Source organism: Heteronotia binoei, chromosome 15 (assembly GCF_032191835.1).
Source record: "Heteronotia binoei isolate CCM8104 ecotype False Entrance Well chromosome 15, APGP_CSIRO_Hbin_v1, whole genome shotgun sequence".
NCBI classification, from domain to species: domain Eukaryota; kingdom Metazoa; phylum Chordata; class Lepidosauria; order Squamata; family Gekkonidae; genus Heteronotia; species Heteronotia binoei.
In genome coordinates this window covers 8,090,846-8,112,142 of record NC_083237.1, presented here as the reverse complement: position 1 = coordinate 8,112,142, position 21,297 = coordinate 8,090,846, and the positions used below count along the sequence as shown (strand labels likewise).

Below are 21,297 nucleotides of genomic sequence, written 5' to 3'. Positions count from 1 at the left end.
AGAGCTCTCATTTATTGTAGTTTTATCCTGTATTCTGTCCAATGACATTAAGGCAATAGTTCTTCCCTCCTCCATTTTATCCTCACAGAAACCCTATGAGGCAGGCTAAGAGAGTACAAGTGGCCCAAGGAAAATATTATGGCTGAGTAAAGATTTGAATTTGGGTCTTTCCTATCTAGTTCAACCTTCTAAAGACTGCATCATATTGGCTACCTGCCTTTATAGGTCTCTCTACCTGCCCCCGATACCCAGCCATCTTTCTTTTTATTCCTCCCCATCCTTACCACTCACTTCAGGATATACAATTACATATATAATGGATTCCTTCCATTGCTTCAGTTAAGATATAAGAACATAAGAGAAGCCATGTTGGGTCAGGCCAATGGCCCATCCAGTCCAACACTCTGTGTCACACAGTGGCCAAAAAAACCCAAGTGACATCAGGAGGTCCATCAGTGGGGCCAGGACACTAGAAGTCCTCACACTGTTGCCCCTCCCAAGCACCGAGATAAACATAATAATAGGGTTTTTTTTAATTAGACCAAATGTCCATCCAGTTACCCATCCTGTTTCCCACAATGGACAACGTGATGCCTCTGGGAAACCTACAAGCAATATAGCCCTCTCATTATATTGCCCTCCATGGAATTGGTGTTCAGAGGTATACTTGGAACATAAAAGTTTCATTTAGGTATCATTGCCTATGTCCACCATTGGCCACTGAGAAACTTCTCTTATATGGTTATTGTGGTGGTGGAAAGTATCAAGTCCTAGACAACTTCTGACAAGCCTGTAGAATTTTCAAGGCAAGAGACAAACTGATGTCATTTGCCATTCTCCTTCTTCTATATACTAATTCTGGACTTTCTTGGTGGTACCATCAGAGGTCATTTCATAGAAAAAAGGTGCCAGAGCTCATTAACACAACTCATTTGCATAACTATTTGCATATGTCAGACACCCCTGACATCACTGGAAGGTGTACTAAATTATATCAGCTCAGCATCTACCTTAAAATGCTTCTTGAATTATAATTGTCATAATAAGACCTTACTCCCATCGTACTTTTTAAATTACTTTCTCCTATGTGGCCACTGCAGCATGATGAAGATTTCCATCTGTCTGCTTTATATGTTTTGGTTATTTTCTTTTTCTTTTTCTTTTTTGGGGAGGGGGGAATATTAGAAAGTTTGTCACATCTTAGAGTTTAGCAAAATTCTCACAGGCAGTTTGAACAATGGAGTCTAGAAGCACGTATTTTTGGGAGTGGGGTAAAAAAGAAAGCACAATAAAATGTAGAGGTTCCGGAGCTCTGCTCCTGTGAGCTCCTGCCCAAAATGAGGCCTGGGTACCATCCAAGTACTAACCAAGGCCCACTTTGCTTAACTTCCAAGAACTGATTAAGATGAGGCTAGCCTGAACCACTCAAGCCAGGGTGTGAATTTGAGCAGTCCTCTTTAAAGTCATCTACACTAGCGACCATTGCTACATTTTGTAGCAGTGCGTTCCATCTTTGCTACATGAGACCCTCTCATACAGCAAGCTTAGAAAATTGCTATTTGGATGCAAATACACATGGCACTCTTTCTGGTGAAGAAGTTCATTGAAGACATGCAGTGTTGCACTGGATTGGTTTCAATTACTGGGGCCAAGGAACTACAGTTACCGTGACCACAGGTAAGTCTGAGCAATGTTTCCTGATGTTTAAAGATTGAATATTGTGATATTTTCCAGTTCCAACCAGATAACTATGAAAAAGTTAGTTTGGTAAACACAAGAAAGGTTGTTAGCATCTTCTGTATAACTGGAATGTGGATGAACCTTTGAGTCCTGGGAACAGCCCATCTGCAGGTTGCAGTAAAGGTTGGGCTTGAACTAAGAACCATACTACTGTGCAATTGGGAGCTTGACTACTGGGGAAAAGGAACCTTGGTGACCATAACCTCAGGTAAGTGATTCCCTGTTTTGAATGCGTTCCTTCCTACCATCTGCTTCTGTATTCATACCTTTTTTAAAAAAAAATCTGATGTTGAGTTGGTCCTTAGTTGCTTCCTGACTCAAGCCAAAATGCTCAAAACTAGGGGTGGCTAGATAAAATCCAGGACAGGGCTACTGAACTTTTGCTAGATGAGGCAATTTAGCCAAAATTCTTCCTTCACACAAAACTGGATTACACTGGTCTGTCTCTAGCTCTGATCTAGGTCTCTGTCGGGTGATGACTCCAAGTATGAATTAAGGCTAGAGCCCTAATCCACTTGAATGGGGTCAGCCCCAGTGAATAAAATGGGACTGATATCTGAGTGAACATGCTTAAGACTGCACTGTCTGTTGAATTTTGCTTGAAAAGAAGTTGCTCATGATTTAGTTGGTAAAAGGAGCTTCAATCGATCAACCAATTAACATTTTATTTATATCCCGCCCTCCCCGCCGAAGCAGGCTCAGGGCGGCTAACAACATCAATTACAATAGATTATACAATAAATATTTAAAATCAGTATCTAGCTTTAAAACAGTCTAATTTAAAATTTAAAATTAACATTCTGGTGCTATTTCCAATAAGCATGATGGCGAAAATCACTTAGGTGAGTCCCTCTGTCATTAATCAATCAACAATCAGCTTCCATATAATATCTTCCCCATCCAAGAAGAATAAATTTCTGACAGCTTAAAACTGAGGGGGATTGATTAAACTGGTGCAATCATCACTGACTGCTGTAGAAATGGGCAGAACTGGTTTAAAAATACCATATGGCTGATGGCTGGGGCTGATGGGAGTTGTAGGCAAAAAACATCTGGAGAGCTACCGTTGGCCACCCCTGCAATTTTGTTGGTAGATCCATAACATAATTTTAAGTAGGATTTTGCATGGCTGTCAAAAGAAAGTTGAGTGTTGTGCTACTTCGAGTATTGGGGGAAAGGGACCCTCGTCACAGTCACATCAGGTAAACGGCTTTATTTTCCTTCTTTGATCCTATTGAAATCTTTCCCTAATCCCAGTTTCTTTGAGCATTGGTGTTAAAATCACTACCTCGAGAACAGTCTATCCAAACTGTTGGCTCGTATGCAACTGCTTTCCTCAGTACTAACATGATTTCAGAAGGGCAACCCCAGAAAAAAGTGCATTTAGATTCTTTCTTGATGTTGTTTCGATCCCAGAGGATAAACAGCAACAAATATGTTTTTGTGAATCAAATTCCACTTCCAAAGATGGGAGCAGTTTTAGTGTTTCCCTCTCAATGTAAGTGAGGTTCATCTATGAGGTCAAAACCCAGAATGCAAAGTATTTGTAGAGTTCCAGTTAGGATGGATACAATTGTGCTACTACGGCTATGCTATGGATTATTGGGGCCAAGGGACATTGGTCACAGTTACTTCAGGTAAACATTTCTTCCTTTCTGTTTGTTGTTATTTCATCAATTAATGGTAGGGTCTCAAGGAGAAATTGCTAGGAACTATTCCCTACTTTTCTATTGTGGTTTATTTGTGCCTTGCTCAATGGTTTCCTTAGTTCATCCATGAATTTGGCATACTATGGATTGCCACCCAATTTATTTTAAAATCATATTGGGCAAGGAACATTGATCTGTAATTTTAGAAAGCTGTCTAGCATCTTAGGCAAGTCCTAGGACCCCCTGATCCAAATTGGGTCTTAAATTAACTCTAGGGGCCATTCCATCAGTGGATACATTTGGGGAGAACCAATAGGAAAGAGATTTGCTGTTCTACAAATAAAAAGTCTATAAATAAAAAGTATTATTATTATTACCTGCCAGATTTTGATTGCTGGGGATCAGGCAGCTTGGTTACTGTTACATCTGGTAAACATCTAAATTGCAATCAAGTCCTCATTTCTAGCAACCATTCTTCAGTGATTGAATGGTGGGGTTGGATTCTTCATTGAGTATTTGAAATGAGTAGCTTGGATAGTAAGTGACTGTGTTACGGCTGGGATGCTTTCGATCACTGGGGACAAGGTACCTTGGTCACTGTCACATCAGGTAAATATCTCATTCTTCCTCAGTTTCTTATTTCTAATATGAAATGTATGAATCTTGACTTTCTTGGGTTGGTTTTTGAACTGAGGAGCTGGGATGTTAGGTGACTGTGTTACAGCTGGATAGCCTTCGATAAGTGGGGACAAGGCACCTTGGTCACAGTCACATCAGGTAAATATCTTACCTTCCATCACAATTCTCAGCTTTCTTGGGTTGGATTCTTCCATGGGTATTTGAACTGAGGAGCAGGGATGTTAGGTGACTGTGTTACAACTGGGCAGCCTTCGATAAGTGGGGACCAGGCACCTTGGTTACAGTCACATCAGGTAAGTGTCCAATCCTTATTTACACCATAAAATGTATGGTTCTTGACTTCTTGGACTGGGTTCTTCCTTGAGTATTTGAACAGGGCAGTTTCAACAAGGTGTGACTGTGTTACTACTGGGAAGCTTTCGATTATTGGGGTAAAGGCACCCTCGTCACTGTCACATCAGGTAAGGCTCTGCTTTTTGATCCCAGTGATATTAATACAAAATATGAAAGAAATTTTCTGAAAGGGGGGTTTATGAGTTTACCATCTGGGATATTTTCATTCCAACTGGTAGCGGCAACCCTGAAACGTGAGCCTTTGCTCCCAAACTGTGTGCCTGTAAGTTGCGGTCAAATTTTTAGTTTTGTACCTAAAATTAAAATCTATCCCTGATCTTTTTTCCCCCTATACTATCAGTGTAATTTAGACCCATTGAAACAAATAGGCACACTCAGATAGGCCAGATTTGATTAAAACCTTTTTTTTTTTAATCTGGACTGTATTTATCATAAGAGAAAAAACATGCGTTGCAAGGAATCTCTAAGGTAGTTTACGGATAGACTAAGACTGTGGCATAATATATGAGTTAGCCTAAATGTTGCTTTTTAAAGCAAAAGAAAGGAACAAAGAAAGCATGCAGCAAAAGACGCTGTCCACTAAATCAGTGAGCCCAACAGAAAAGTGTTGCTGTTGTCTGGAAAGAAAACATGTCCTACCCTATCTTTATGGGTTTTGCGGCTTGATTTCTAAAGCGCCTTCTCGGTGGAAGTCTCACTTCACAGGGAATTGTTAGCAGAAATGTTGTAGCCCAATAGAGCAAATAGAAACAGGTGCTTTTGCAACAGGAAAGAGCTTTTTGTACAGAAGTAATATGGGATTATTCCTGTGTGCTACCCATTTGATCACTGGGGTCAGGGGACCCTGGTGACTGTAACATCAGGTAAGGATTCTTTCCAATCGTAATCCATTTAATCTCGGCACATTTTGGTTTTGTCTCAAGAGATGTGAAATGTAATTGTTGGGGCTGCTTTGAGATGAGCCATATGAAGCCTGCTTCCAATGTTCCTTTGTACAGAACCATACCAAGATCCGCATCTCACAATGGATATCTCATCGATGAGATAATGTGCTAAAAGTAACTGGCAAAATGTTTAAGGTTGGCTTTTCCACCTTATCTTATCTTGCCAACAAAGCAGGTAAAAACCGCTTATGGGTTTTACAAGTCTGCCTGTAAAAGAATATAGGGGGCGGGGGGGAGAATCTCTTGGTTAAAGCTGAAAAGTAAGAGAAGAAAAGATGGATAAAGAAGAGGGCAGTGTTATGCCATTAATCTGCATTAGAAAAACAAAAGGAAGTATCTTTGAGATTTCTGCATAAGGAAGAAATCTCATTTGTTCTTCTAACTAGTTTGGTTTGGGCTGGGAAATCTGGAAAAAGATCAGAGAGATTGTTTTGGAACCAAACTGTAGGGAGTTAACTTTTTCTTTGGAGTAACACCATATGTGTCCAAAACATCTAAACAGCATGGAGGTTTTGTGCCAGATACCTAATTAGAAGTATCTCTGTGCTACTGGTACTTTGATCAGTGGGGGAAAGGCACCATGGTGACCGTCACTACAGGTAATTATTTTTATTCTTCAAGTGCTATTTGTTGCAAGTTAACCTAGTACTTTTGTTGTTGTTGTTCCCTGCTCCATAATTTTGAATGTGGGTCTTTTCTATTCCCTCTCTGCCATCTGAGGTTTAGAAAAATCAGGAGAAAAATTGGTGGATTTCTTGTGTTTTAAAGACAAATGCTACTTTTAAAAGAAAAACAACTTGTTCCAGGGGGTCCTAAAATTCACAACCTGTTTGAATTAGAGAAGTCATATTAACACCAACAAGGCTGCACCAGATTAACTGAGCTGTGGATCAGTAATTAACTTGCCTAAAACCTGTGAATTTTAATGAAGCGAATAAGAGAGACAGTGAATCAAATCTGTCATGGGGGTTATTTCAAAGCTGGAAATATAAGGCCCAAATCTAAAGGCTCTTACTTATGAATAAGTCCTCCAAAAGCCATTCTACCAGTTCTTTGGATCCCAGCCATAAAACACAGGCATTTATTCCATGCTGAAAGCTGACCAGTTCCCTGCAAAAATCATCATGCAGCTTTTTGTACATAATTGAAAAGGGAGTTAACCAGTGTGATTACTGGGGATTGGAGTACTGGGGACAAGGCACCCCAGTGACCGTCACATCAGGTAAAAAAAATACATATTTCATTATCGCAGTCTGTAGAAAGTTTGCTTGAAATTGTATTCTTTTTTAAAAACTCAGGTTTGATTTTTTTTTCCCCCTACTGTTGTTTTCTGGCTTCTTTCAGCCCTCAGTTTTATTCTTGTCATGCATAAAGTCTTGCTCCTCTTTAAAACTCCAAAATGCCTTGTAAATGCGACATAGCAGAATTAAAAAAGAGGTTTGTGGTACCTTAATAACTAACAAATTTCTTATGGCAAAAGCCATCATGGGCTGTGATCCATATTCCTTTTATGCCATAATAAATCTGTTAGTGGTTAAGATGCCACCAGATATACTTTTTCTGAAGTTCCCGAGGTAACTGGTCTAGGACTTTATTTTTTGAGCTCAAGAACTCTAGGAAAAAATAGCTTAGATCACTCAGAAGAAGGGTATTATTAATCTGTGTTGCTACTTTACTTTGATGACTGGGGGCAAGGAACCCAACTTTTGATCTCAGAAAGGTTTTTTTAAAAAAAAAAAAACTTCAATCAGTGGTATCTGTCTGTACTATGATATTGGGACACATTTATTAATGAAGTAGGATTTTGTGCAACAGTCAATAAATAAATGAGTGTTGTGCTACGTCTACTTTGTCAACTGGGGACAAGGGACCCTTGTCACAGTCACAACAGGTAAAAGTACTTCTCTTTAGTGGTCCTTTAAAGAACCAGAGCCATTAAATATTTCTAAGTAGGGTTTTGCAGTGGATAATTGAGTAGCGTGCTACTTCTACTACTGGGGACAAGGGACCCTTGTCACAGTCACAACAAGTAAAAAGAAACCTTCCCTTTGGTGGTCCTTTAAAGAATCAGACCCATTAACCACTTCTAAGTAGGATTTTGTACACCTTATAGTAGACAATTGAGTAGTGTGCTACTATGGCTACTTTGACAAATGGGGACCAGGGACCCTCGTCACAGTCTCAACAGGTAAAAGAAAACCATCTTTTTTGTAGTGATTGAAAGAACCAGACCTCTTAACTACTTCTAATTAGGATTTTGTACACCTCATAGTAGACAACTGAGTAGTGTGCTACTATGACTACTTTGACAAATGGGGACCAGGGACCCTCGTCACAGTCACAACAGGTAAAAATATCTCTCTCTTTTGCTGTGCTGTAAATGGACAGACCCATTAACTAATTCTACGTGAGATTTTGCACACCCTTTGGTAACACATTGTACAGTGTGTTACTACAATTACTTTGACTATTGGGGAAAAGGAACCCTTGTCACAGTCACATCAGGTAACCATTCTTATGACTTTTTTTTCCAACCGGTAGAAAACTGTCTTGAAATGTTTGTTTGACCCCAAATCTATGTCAGCAATTTTTCTTGATTACCTAGCTTTGGGTCACATCTACATAAATATATATATATATTAACTTTAGTTATTATTTCAGTGAAAATGTTTCACAGATTGCAGATATAATTTAAAAGCAGTTAACATGAAAACGTCTAGATTCCATAACTATTGAATATTCAGTTCCCATATATCAGTAAACTGAAACTTAAACAAAATTTACAGCTGTACAATATAGTCCCTAAGACTAGGTATTTGAAGCCAATTTAATCTTCTTGAAATGAATAGCCTATTGCAGCTTAAATCTAATGTGAACCGGCTTTTAGAAATCCCACATTTAGCCACATCAATGCTGAAGAAAGGTCCGTCGACTTCTGTGTAAGGGACTTCTCAGTGGAATTTCTAGGGCTGACTGCTAAGCAAATAGGTTTACAATTAGGATGCAAGAACTATAGATGTAATTTTTATTGTGTCAATAATAAATTTGCATTGATGAAATTTAGATTACTTTCCTCCAAAACATACATTCAACATCTAGAAGTATGCTTGGAGGGACACACAACAGATAAATGGAAGAAATCATAACAGCAATAGTTAAAGGGGTAAACCAGAAAGTGTAGAAATGGGGGGGGTTTTCCCGCTGAGTTCATTGTCAGACTGTATGTGGTTTTAAATTATCTTAATATCACCTCACAAGTGGTCTTGTAATATAGCCATCATGTTTGGTTATTGTTCACATGCCAATGGCAGAGTAATCAATGTGATTACTATGCTCGCTTTGATTATTGGGGCCAAGGGACCATGGTGACAGTCACTTCAGGTAAAGCTTTTTCCTCTTTTTCCATTTTGCGTTTCTCGATTAAAATATCTAGTCTATTTGGCAAAATTATCAGATTTTCACGATGTCAATTTTTAAAATGTTTTTTTTTAAACAAGGTGATTTTCTTAGGTGTCCCCCAACACAGTGTGAGTTAGACAATCATGAGTTAGTAATCGTTATTTAAAAAAAAGAAGAAGAAGGAAAGGGCATTTGTTTCTCTGAGAGATAATTTAGAAGGTAAAGACCACCAGACAGAAGTGATCTCTAGCATCTCGAGTTTAGGGAACAATGTTTTTAGACACCTAAGATGGGAGTTAAGACCACTGTGACTACTATGCTTTTGACTATTGGGGCAAAGGAACCATGGTGACAGTAACCGCTGGTAAGTTCAGTCTCCTTGTTTAATTCTGTCTGACATGTATTTTAGAATTTTGTGCACTTTTTTTAGGGGTTGGCAAATAGACTGATAATTCCAGCTGCTTCCTTTGACCTCCTTTTCTCAGTCTATTTACTCCAGAATATTCACTGCCTTTAAATAAGACAAGTCTAAACTGTTTTAATTCTACAACAGTCTCACTTATGACTCAAATAGATTAGTGGTGAATTTATTTTCCTTAATCTCTCATTAATATCGTGTATGTCCAGGCAATTGTTTCCACCTGATTTTGTTATTTTATAGGCTTGAAAACCACCATTTGAGAGATAACTAAAGGTTTGGAGGGTTGTGAAGGACAGATGTAGCCATTGTTAAGGTTTTTGTGTGTGGTGTAGAAAGGGACTAGGCAATGTGGCTACTTCTACTACTGGGGGAAAGGGACTATGGTCACTGTCACTTCAGGTATGATTTTAATTCCTTTTAAGCTTGTTAGTGTTTAACTTGAGAGTTGCCCTTATTTTTTTGAAGTGAATCTTTTTGGGAAAAAAATTGGTCTTTCCCATTGCGACTTTGGGGGTCTTAAAGTTCCTATTGGGACCATGTTCTAGGATTTGAGAGTCAACAGTGTTACTCCAGAGGAGGCTCATTCTGTTCAGTGGGACTGGCAATTTGCTGGAGACAAATTGCCAGACTGGACCTTTGTTCCAATCCAGAAATGCAATTTGTAAGCAAGTTTGTGTGTTCTTAATAAGAACGTGTTCTTATTTGAGGTAATCTTTAAATAATCCTAAAATGGTATACATGGGGGAAAGGGCAGTGTTTATTATAAAATATTATAAGTCACTTTCAAACATACATTTAAGATTTAGATTTTAAGACAGGGACATAAAACCCAGTCCAAGTCGTGCTTACTCAGAAATAAGACCCACTATGTTCAATGGGAAAATGAATTAATTAATAAATGAACTGATGGGCAAAATAGGTTTTTGTATTGGGTCCCTATGTATACCTCCCAGTGTGACTGGTTTGACTACTGGGGATCAGGGACCTTCGTCACTGTTACAACAGGTAAAATTAATATTCTTTTTTTGAATATGCTCAGTTGGCATGATTTTCTTTGCAATTATTGTTAGACAAATACAACTTTTGCTGCATCCAGTGGAATGCTTTTCATGAGCTTCAGTGAGAACAGAATTTTTCCATCTAGTTCATAAACTGGAAACCCAGATCATTCTTAGCATTTCTTTCAACTAGAAACTATATACTCTCTGTGGTTTTCCTGTTCTCTGAAAATATTGTACTATATGTTTGATACATTTCATAAAAAGTCTACAAATGCGTATTGCCAGTATAAAAATACTTTATTAGACTTTTTCTAAAATAAAAAAGCACATTTAAAGGGACTTAAGTAACTGGAGAAAATGCATTTATTCTCCTTAAAATTTAGTACTAGATCTTTTTGATATACATTCCTGTTGTTAGTGACTAGAGATTAGGTACAAGACCAACCGAAACTTATGTTAGTGTGTACTACGGATTCCGCGATTGGGGCCAGGGGACCCTGGTGACCATTACTTCAGGTAAATTAATATTCTTCTAATTCAAACTAATTTCTCTCAACACTAAGGAGATAAGATTTGTCTTTGGCTAGGCCATTTTTACAATGTTAGGGTTTTGCAATTATAATGCCTTTGGAGAGGTTATACAAAATGAAATTCTACATATTAACTGGGAAATACAGGATGGCTGTCCCTTACCAAGTTCTTACTATCTTCCATAAAAGACAAAAAGCTTCTATACAGAATGGGAAATATGTATTTTAACTATTTGCTAGTTCAGAAAATCTGTCTATCCATTGCACAGATACATCCATCTGTCATGTGTTTTTTTGTCTCTGTACATAATAATTCTCCCTTATTAATTCTTTAATCCATTACCTTCAATCTACTAGATATTCATTTTCTCTAGCCACTTATCTTTAGTCTTTCTGTCCATTTATTTGTATCCTTTCTGTCTTTCAAAATATAAGAGGAAGAGAAAATAGGTAGTTACAGCAAAAATGGCTACTTTGGGCTAATGGATAAATTAATTTCATGGTCATAAATTTAAATCTTCATCTATATCAGCTGAAATAGGTTCCTTTCTATAAAAGTTCATGCCAGAATCTGTTAAATAGATTATTTCTTATTTTATCTATCTATCTTTCTTTCTAATGGTCAGCATGTAAAGTTCTACTTTAGATATGTCCAAGTACTTAAGTTAATTTTCTAATAATTGTCCCCACATTCTACAATAATGAAAGGCAAGGTTTCACTCCATCTTTCTTAGATGTCAGATTTATGGGGGTCTGGTTCAGATTTCTTAGAGATGAAGGGAAAGTATTCTGCATATGCTCTTAGTACTGTTTCTATTTGTTCATACGTTCAGGGGTGAATCATGATTGTTGAATGATGGTTCTAGGGGTTTCTTGGTTCAGAATCAATATTTGGGTGACTGGTGTCCCTTACATCTCAATCAAACACAGGGAAGTCAATAGCACATTAGTGACAATTAATATGCATTAAAATCTGAAGTCACTACAGCAATTAATAAAAGATTTTTAAAGCAGCTTTTCTCAGTAAGCCTTAAAATAGAAGCTCTGAAATCAGTACTCTCTGGGGAAACTGAAAAAAACAGGTGGCTTTAGAGTCATTTCTTGGTTTTGGTTTATTTTAAGATCTTGAGTTCCTTTATGAAAAGCTAAAATGGCTTTGCATGACCGAAAATAGCTGGAATGTTTCGAAAACAACAACATAACACCTGCCCTTTTAAGATGTGTGGTTTCCATCTTTTTTAAAAAAAATAATCCAAATTAATCATGGTTTTTTTGTTTTAAAGAAAAAAAATAACCTGGTTCTTATGTTATAGTGGTACATCAACCATTTCAACTAGAAAATTGTGCATTTAAGGGGTAAGAAAAATGAATTTGTTCCTCTAAAAGTATTTTTTAAGATTTTTTTCAGTATTGGGAATAACCAGTTATAAGATAGCAATGATTCTTTTATTACTTTGATTATTGTTATGCATCTTAAATACAATTTATGAATATTTAGAATGAGACCTTGCCCTATAGAAGTATTTGAGCAGGTAAAGTTTTTTTGGTTTTTTTATTCTTTCTATATTTTTTGTAAAGCAGGGGTAATGAATTTGGGTAGTTAAACATTATTTTATTGCTGGTTTTCACAAAATAAGCCATTTTAAAAATTTAATTGGGGGCTGGAATTTTGCCTAACATTTTGTTTCTCTTTTTTATCCTTCATTCTTTGTGAAAGGGGTTACAGCTGTGTTTCTATTTTTTATTTTTTATTTAAACCTTCCCCCCCCCCCCCCCCTAATGTCCTCTATATATAGTATAACTGGATTTACTTCATTAAGATCAGTAACTGGAAAAAGAATGATTTTTAAAAAATATTATCTGAATTGATCTTTCATAGGAACAGGGTGTTTTGCAACTGCTTGAATAGCCATTTTGCTTGTATGTTTGTTTGTTTTTAATTTTCTACTTCTCAATCAATTTATTTAATGTTCAATTAGTGAATTAATTTTCATGCTTATTAAATAGAATTTGTGATTGCAGTTATGAGGATTAATGATGGTGGTTGATTATTTAGCAATATTTCCAGGGATATTGGTTGTGTTTGGACTATCAGTAGCTTTTCTCAATTCCCCAGAACCCAGTTTTTAAATCAAGAGGGGTGCCCCAATCAAGATAGAAACCTAGCCATGCATGAAGAGGCATAGAAGTCCCCCATCAGAACACTACCATTGCAAATTTGCAAATCTTTGGCAAAAATAGTGGGAGAATAGGGAGCTGCCATAGACCCCCTGAACAATGCTGAGTAATCAAAGGTTGAGATTGCTCCCTGCTCAGTGGTGGTATCGGGCATCACCCTAGCTAGCCTGAAGACCATGGAACAGGGAAGCCTTGCAGTTCTTTTTGTAGCAATAGCTGGAGCATAGGGAGCTGCCACAGTCTCTCCAAAGCCCAAGGCTGAGAAGTGGATGCTTTCTGTGGCATTCTCCTGAATGTTAATGTTGTGAATGATGGGAAATGCACTCGGCATCCCCCTAGCTAACATGAAGACCACCATGCACCAAGGAGCCAGGAAAACCTTGCAGAACTTTTGCAGCAATAGCTAGGCAACAAGGAGCTACCACAATCTCTCAGAAGCCCAAAGGAGAAGCTTTGGTTGATCCTTGCAGAGCTGTAGTGTTGTGAATGATTGGGAAAGCCCCCAGCAATCCCCATGCATCCCACCGCAGAGCAGGGAGCCACACAAGCCTTTCAGAATCAGATCTTTTGTGCCAACAGCTAGGCACTGGGATCTACCAGAGTCCTACCAAAGCCCAGTGTTGAGCAGCTGAAGGTTTTGGTGGCTCCCAGCAGTGTAGTTGGGTTGGGAAGGATCAAGAAACCGCCTGGCATCTTCCTAGCTAGTCTGAAGACCACTATGGAGTGGGGAGCTAGGGAAGCCTTGCAAATCTTTTGCAGAAATAGCTGGGTATGGGGAGCTATCCTAGATCCCCTGGTGCCCAATACTGAGCAATGGTGAGTTCGGTTGGCCACCTGCAGTGTTGTAGGTTTGCAACTGATCAGAAAAGCACCTGGCGTCTCCCTAGCTAGCCTGAAGACCACTATGGAGTGAGGAGCTAGGGAAGCCCTGCCGGTCTTTCACACACATAGCTGGGGCACAAAGAGCTCCCGCAATCCCTCCGAAGCCCTGTGCTAAGCCAGGGAAGGTTCGAGTGGCTCCTTGTCGAACTGTAGTGTTGTGAATGGTAGCTGAAACCCCCGGCATCCCCCTAGCTAGCCTATAGCCCACCATGGAGCAGGGAGCCAAGCAAGCCTTGCAGATCTTTTGCAGCAATAGCTGGGGCATGGGGAGAGACCGCAGTCCCTCCAAAGCCCAGTGCTGAGCTGGGGAAGGCTTGGGTGGCTCCCTGCGGGACTGTATGGGTGGAAATGGCAGGGAAAGCACCCAGCATCCCCCTAGCTAGCCTGTAGCCCACCATGGAGCAGAGAGCCAGGCAAGCCTTGCAGATCTTTTGCAGCAATAGCTGGGGCACGGGGAGAGACCGCAGTCCCTACAAAGCCCAGTGCTGAGCTGGGGAAGGCTCTTGTGGCTCCCTGCGGGGCTGTACGGTTGGAAATGGTAGGGAAAGCACCCGGCATCCCCCTAGCTAGCCTGTAGTCCACCATGAAGCAGGGAGCCAGGCAAGCCTTGCAGATCTTTTGCAGCAATAGCTGGGGCATGGGGAGAGACCGCAGTCCCTACAAAGCCCAGTGCTGAGCTGGGGAAGGCTTGGGTGGCTCCCTGCGGGACTGTATGGTTGGAAATGGCAGGGAAAGCACCCAGCATCCCCCTAGCTAGCCTGTAGCCCACCATGGAGCAGAGAGCCAGGCAAGCCTTGCAGATCTTTTGCAGCAATAGCTGGGGCACGGGGAGAGACCGCAGTCCCTCCAAAGCCCAGTGCTGAGCTGGGGAAGGCTCGGGTGGCTCCCTGCGGGGCTGTACGGTTGGAAATGGCAGGGAAAGCACCCGGCATCCCCCTAGCTGTCCTGTAGCCCACCATGGAGCAGGGAGCCAGGCAAGCCTTGCAGATCTTTTGCAGCAATAGCTGGGGCACGAAGAGAGACCGCAGTCCCTCCAATGCCCAGTGCTGAGCTGGGGGAGGCTCTGGTGGCTCCCTGCGGGACTGTATGGTTGGAAATGGTAAGGAAAGCACCCGGCATCTCCCTAGCTAGCCTGTAGTCAACCATGGAGCAGGGAGCCAGGCAAGCCTTGCAGATCTTTTGCAGCAATAGCTGGGGCACGGTGAGTGACCGCAGTCCCACCAAAGCCCAGTGCTGAGCTGGGGAAGGCTTGGGTAGCTCCCTGTGAGGCTATATGGTTGGAAATGGTAGGGAAAGCACCCGGCATCCCCCTAGCTAGCCTCTAGTCCACCATGGAGCAGGGAGCCAGGCAAGCCTTGCAGATCTTTTGCAGCAATAGCTGGGCCATGGGGAGAGACCGCAGTCCCTCCAAAGTCCAGTGCTGAGCTGGGGAAGGCTTGGGTGGCTCCCTGAATGGCTGCATAGTTGGAAATGGTACTGAAAGCACCTGGCATTCCCCTAGCAAGCCAGGAGGCTACCATGGAACAGGAAGGCAGGCAAACCTTGCAGATCTTGTGCAGCAATAGCTGGGCCATGGGGAGAAACCGCAGTCCCTACAAAACCCAGTGCTGAGCTGGGGAAGGCTTGGGTGGCTCCCTGCATGGCTTCATAGTTGGAAATAGTACTGAAAGCACCCGGCATTCCCCTAGCTAGCCAAGAGGCTACCATGGAACAGGAAGGCAGGCAAACCTTGCAGATATTGTGCAGCAATAGCTGGGGCATGGGGAGAGACCACATTCCCTCCAAAGCCCAGTGCTGAGCTGGGGAAGGTTTGGGTGACTCTCTGCGGGACTGTATGGTTGGAAATGGTAGGGAAAGCACCCGGCATCCCCCTAGCTAGCCTGTAGTCCACCATGGAGCAGGGAGCCAGGCAAGCCTTGCAGATCTTTTGCAGCAATAGCTGGGGCATGGGGAGAGACCGCAGTCCCTCCAAAGCCCAGTGCTGAGCTGGGGAAGGCTTGGGTGGCTCCCTGCGGGACTGTATGGTTGGAAATGGCAGGGAAAGCACCCAGCATCCCCCTAGCTAGCCTGTAGCCCACAATGGAGCAGGGAGCCAGGCAAGCCTTGCAGATCTTTTGCAGCAATAGTTGGGGCATGAGGAGAGACCGCAATCCCTCCAATGCCCAGTTCTGAGCTGGGGAAGGCTCTGGTGGCTCCCTGTGAGACTGTAAGGTTGGAAATGGTAGGGAAAGCACCCGGCATCCCCCTAGCTAGCCTGTAGCCCACAATGGAGCAGGGAGCCAAGCAAGCCTTGCAGATCTTTTGCAGCAATAGCTGGAGCACGGGGAGAGACCGCAGTCCCTCCAATGCCCAGTGCTGAGCTGGGGAAGGCTTGGGTGGCTCCCTGTGGGGCTGTATGGTTGGAAATGGCAGGGAAAGCACCCAGCATCCCCCTAGCTAGCCTGTAGCCCACCATGGAGCAGGGAGCCAGGCAAGCCTTGCAGATCTTCTGCAGCAATAGCTGGGGCACGGGGAGAGACCGCAGTCCCACCAAAGCCCAGTGCTGAGCTGGGAAAGGCTTGGGTGGCTCCCTGTGGGGCTGTATGGTTGGAAATGGCAGGGAAAGCACCCAGCATCCCCCAAGCTATCCTGTAGCCCACCATGGAGCAGGGAGCCACCCAACCCTTGCAGATCTTTTGCCGCAATAGTTGGGGCACGAGGAGAGACCGCAGTCCCTCCAATGCCCAGCGCTGAACTGGAGAAGGCTCTGGTAGCTCCCTGCGAGAGTGTAAGGTTCGAAATTGTAGGGAAAGCACCCGGCATCCCACTAGCTAGCCTGTAGCCCACCATGGAGCAGGGAGCCAGGCAAGCCTTGCAGATCTTTTGCAGCAATAGCTGGGCCATGGGGAGAGACCGCAGTCCCTCCAAAGTCCAGTGCTGAGCTGGGGAAGGCTTGGTTAGCTCCCTGCATGGCTGCATAGTTGGAAATGGTACTGAAAGCACCTGGCATTCCCCTAGCGAGCCAGGAGGCTACCATGGAACAGGAAGGTAGGCAAACCTTGCAGATCTTGTGCAGCAATAGCTGGGCCATGGGGAGAGACCGCAGTCCCTACAAAGCCCAGTGCTGAGCTGGGGAAGGCTTGGGTGTTCCCTGCGGGGCTGTACGGTTGGAAATGGCAGGGAAAGCACCCGGTATCCCCCTTGCTATCCTGTAGCCCACCATGAAGCAGGGAGCCAGGCAAGCCTTGCAGCTCTTTTTCAGCAATAGCTGGGGCACGGGGAGAGACCGCAGTCCCTCCAAAGCCCAGTGCTGATCTGGGGAAGGCTTGGGTGGCTCCCTGCGGGACTGTATGGTTGGAAATGGTAGGGAAAGCACCCGGCATCCCCCTAGCTAGCCTGTAGCCCACCACGGAGCAGGGAGCCAGGCAAGCCTTGCAGATCTTTTTCAGCAATAGCAATAGCTGGGGCACGGGGAGAGACCGCAGTCCCTCCAAAGTCCAGTGCTGAGCTGGGGAAGGCTTGGGTGGCTCCCTGCATGGCTGCATAGTTGGAAATGGTACTGAAAGCACCTGGCATTCCCCTAGCTAGCCAGGAGGCTACCATGGAACAGGAAGGCAGGCAAACCTTGCAGATCTTGTGCAGCAATAGCTGGGGCACGGGGAGAGACCGCAGTCCTCCAAAGCCCAGTGATGAGCTGGGGAAGGCTTGGGTGGCTCCCTGCATGGCTGTATAGTTGGAAATGGCTGTGAAAGCACTCAGCATTCCCCTAGCTAGCCAGAAGGCTACCATGGAGCAGGGAGGCAGGCAAGCCTTGCTGATCTTTTGCAGCAATAGCTGCGGCACGGAGAGAGACCACAGTGCCTTCAAAGTCCAGTGCTAAGCTCAGGAAGGTTTGGGAGGCTCCCTGCAGGGTTGTATGGTTGCAAATGTGGAGGATAGCAACCGGCATCCCCCTAGCTAGCCAGAAGGTTATCATGGAGCTGGGAGCCAGGCAAGCCTTGCAGATCTTTTGCAGCTGTAGCTAGGCAATTGCAATCCCATCAAATCTCCTTGCTGAGCAAAGGAAGGCTTTGGTTGCCCCCTGCATTGTTGTACTGTTGTGAATGATCATGAAAGCATCCCCCTCAGATCACCTGTAGCCCACCATAGAGCAGGGAGCCAGGCACGCCTTGCAGATCATTTGCAGTAGTAGCCAGGGCATGGAGAGGGACCGCGGTCCCTTCAAAGCCCAGTGCTGAGCTGTCAAAGGCTTGGGTGGCTCTCTGCACGGCTGTATAATTGAAAAGCACCCGGCATTTCCCTAGCTAGCCAGAAAGCTGCCATGGAGCAGGAAGGCAGGCAAACCTTGCAGATCTTTTGCATCAATAGCTGGGGCATGGGGAGCAACCGCAGTCCCTCCAAAGCCCAGTGCTGATCTGGGGAAGGCTTGGGTGGCTCCCTGCGGGACTGTATGGTTGGAAATGGTAGGGAAAGCACCCGGCATCCCCCTAGCTAGCCTGTAGCCCACCACGGAGCAGGGAGCCAGGCAAGCCTTGCAGATCTTTTTCAGCAATAGCAATAGCTGGGGCACGGGGAGAGACCGCAGTCCCTCCAAAGTCCAGTGCTGAGCTGGGGAAGGCTTGGGTGGCTCCCTGCATGGCTGCATAGTTGGAAATGGTACTGAAAGCATTCCCCTAGCTAGCCAGAAGGCTAGCATGGAGCAGGGAGGCAGGCAAGCCTTGCTGATCTTTTGCAGCAATAGCTGCGGCACGGAGAGAGACCGCAGTCCCTTCAAAGTCCTGTGCTAAGCTCAGGAAGGTTTGGCAGGCTCCCTGCAGGGTTGTATGGTTGCAAATGTGGAGGATAGCAACCGGCATCCCCCTAGCTATCCTGTAGCCCACCAGGAAGGTAGGCAAACCTTGCAGATCATGTGCAGCAATAGCTGGGGCATGGGGAGAGACCGCAGTCCCTATAAAGCCCAGTGCTGAGCTGTCGAAGGCTTGGGTGGCTCTCTGCACGGCTGTATAATTGAAAAGCACCCGGCATTTCCCTAGCTAGCCAGAAAGCTGCCATGGAGCAGGAAGGCAGGCAAACTTTGCAGATCTTTTGCAGCAATAGCTGGGGCACAGGGTGAGACCGCAGTCCCTCCAAAGCGCAGTGTTCAGCTGGGGAAGTTTTGGGCTGCTCCCTGCAAGGTTTTCTTGTAGCAAATGCTCAAAAAAGCACCCGGCTTCCCATTAGCTAGCTAAAAGACCACCATGGAGCAGGGAGCCAGGCAAGCCTTGCAGATCTTTTGCAGCAATAGCAATAGCTGGGGCACGGGGAGAGACCACAGTCCCTCCAAAGACCAGTGCTGAGCTGGGGAAGGCTTGGGTGACTCCCTGCAAGGTTGTATGGTTGGAAATGGCAGGGAAAGCACCCGGCTACCAGAAGGCTACCATGGAGCAGGGAGCCAGGCAACCCTTGCCAATCTTTTGCAGCAATAGCTGGGACACAGGGGAGACCGCAGTCCCTCCAAAGCCCAGTGCTGAGCTGGGAAAGGCTTGGGTGGCTCCCTGCAGGGCTGTATAGTTGGAAATGACAGTGAAACCACTCAGCATTCCCCTAGTTAGCCAGAAGGCTACCGGGGAGCTGGGAGGCAGGCAAGCCTTGCAGATCTTTCGCATCAATAGCTGGGGCATGGGGAGCAACCGCAGTCCCTCCAAAGCCCAGTGCTGAGCTGAGGAAGGCTTCGGTGGCTCCCTGCAGGGCTGTATAGTTGGAAATGGTAGGGAAAGCAGCCGGCATCCCCCTACTAGCCAAAAGGTCACCATGGAGCAGGAAGCCCGGCAAGCCTTGCAGATCCCTTGCAGCAATGGCTGGGGCCCAGGGAACTGCCTTCAGCGATCCCTCCAAAACCCAGTGCTAAGCAAAGGAAGGTTTGGCTGGCTCCTTGCTGAGCTGTAGGGCTGCAAATGGTGGCTAAAGCACCCAGCAACTCCCAAGCTGCCCTAAAGCCCCCATGGACCAGGGATCCGAGCTACCCTTCCAGAACATTTGTGATGTTAGCTGGGTGTGGGGAGCTGCTACGCATCAGCCGGAGCCCCATGCTCAACAGCGGCGGGTTTGGTGGGCTGTCTGTGGCGTTGCAGGGTTGTGAATGATCAGAAAAGCACTCATCATCCCCAAAGCTAGCCTGAAGTTCACTTAGGAGTTGGGAGCCAGGATTTTCCTGGCAAGAGCTGGGCATTTGGAGCGTCCACAGTCCCCCCACTGAACATCCCCCTAGCTAGCGCCGAAGACCACTATGGAGAAGGGAACGAGGAAGCCTTGCAGGTCTTTTGTAGCAATAGCTGGGGCGCAGGGAGCTACCACAGCCTCTGCAAAGACAGCAGTCTGTAGGGGAAGGGTTGGGTGGCTCCCTGCTGAACGGTGATATTAGGAGTAATGACCGAAGCACCAGGCATCCCCCTAACTAGCCTGACACTCACCATGGAGCCAGGAAAGCCTTGCAGTTCTTTTGCAGTCATCGCTGGGTACGGGGAGGCAAGCAGTCTCTCCAAAACCCAGTGCTAAGCTGGGGAAGGCTTGGGGCACTCTTTGCCATGTTATAGGGTTGGGAATGGAGGGGTAAAGCAGTCAGTGCCTCCCCTAGCTACCATGAAGACCATTAGAGTGGGGAGCTGGTCAGCCTGGCAGGTCTTTGGCTGCAATAGTTGGCTGCAGAGGGGTACAGCAGTCCCTGAGAAGCCCAGTTCTATGCAGGGTGGCTTCATTGGCTCCCCATTGAACTGGGGTATCGTGAATGGGGGCTGTTGCACCCGGCAGCCCCCTCGCTTGCCTGAAAGTGACCACAGAACAGTGAGCCAGACAAACCTTTCAAGTCTTTTGCAGCAATAGCTGGGTGCAGGGGGGGCTATTGCAGTCCCACCCAAGCCCCGTGCTGAGCAGGGAAAGGTTCGGAGGGCTCCCTGCAGTGTGGTTGGGTTGTGAGTGATAGGAGACCCCCTATCTAACTTGAAGACCACTATGGGGAAGGGAGTCAGGCAAACCTTGCTGATTTGTTTGCCGCTATAGCCAAGGTGCAGAGAGCTCTCAAAAGATGAGCAGGCTGTACAGGAAGGTTTGGGTGGCTCCCTGCCGAATGGTGGGGTCGGGAATGATGGCTGAAGCACCCAGCAACGCCCCTTAGCTGCGCTGAAGCCCATCATGGAGAACGGAGCCCGACGAACCTTCCAGATCTTTCGTATTAATCGCCAGGTACAGGGAGTTAGTGTAGTTCCTACAATCTTCAGTGCTGAGCCGGGGTGGGTTTGCATGGCTCTCCATTGTGTTGCAGGGTTGTACACGGTGAGGAAAGTGCTTGGCATTTCCTTAGCTAGTTTGGAGACCACTACAGAGCAGGGAACCAAGCATTCCTTGCAGGCCTTTTACAGCATCAGCCGAGCGCGGGGAGCTACTGGATCCCCACGCTCTCCGTTGGAGAAGCTTTGGGTGGCCCCCTGGGGAACGGTGATGTTGTGGAGGGTAGGTGAAGCAATCAGCAACCCCACATGCTACCCTGCAGCCCACCATGGAGCAAGGAGCCAGGAAAGCCTTCCACAATTTGGGCAGTTATAGCTA

General features: G+C 45.0%; 1 gene segment (V, D, J or C); it reads left to right on the top strand.

Annotated features, from left to right (window-relative positions):
* The first annotated feature begins 8,974 nt into the window (after positions 1–8,974).
* The window catches only part of LOC132583730 (Ig mu chain C region membrane-bound form-like), a 29,569-nt gene continuing 17,246 nt past the window's right edge, over positions 8,975–21,297 (top strand). The window contains 1 exon segment of the C gene segment in view: positions 8,975–9,089. Within this exon segment, the coding sequence occupies positions 9,071–9,089 (19 nt within the window).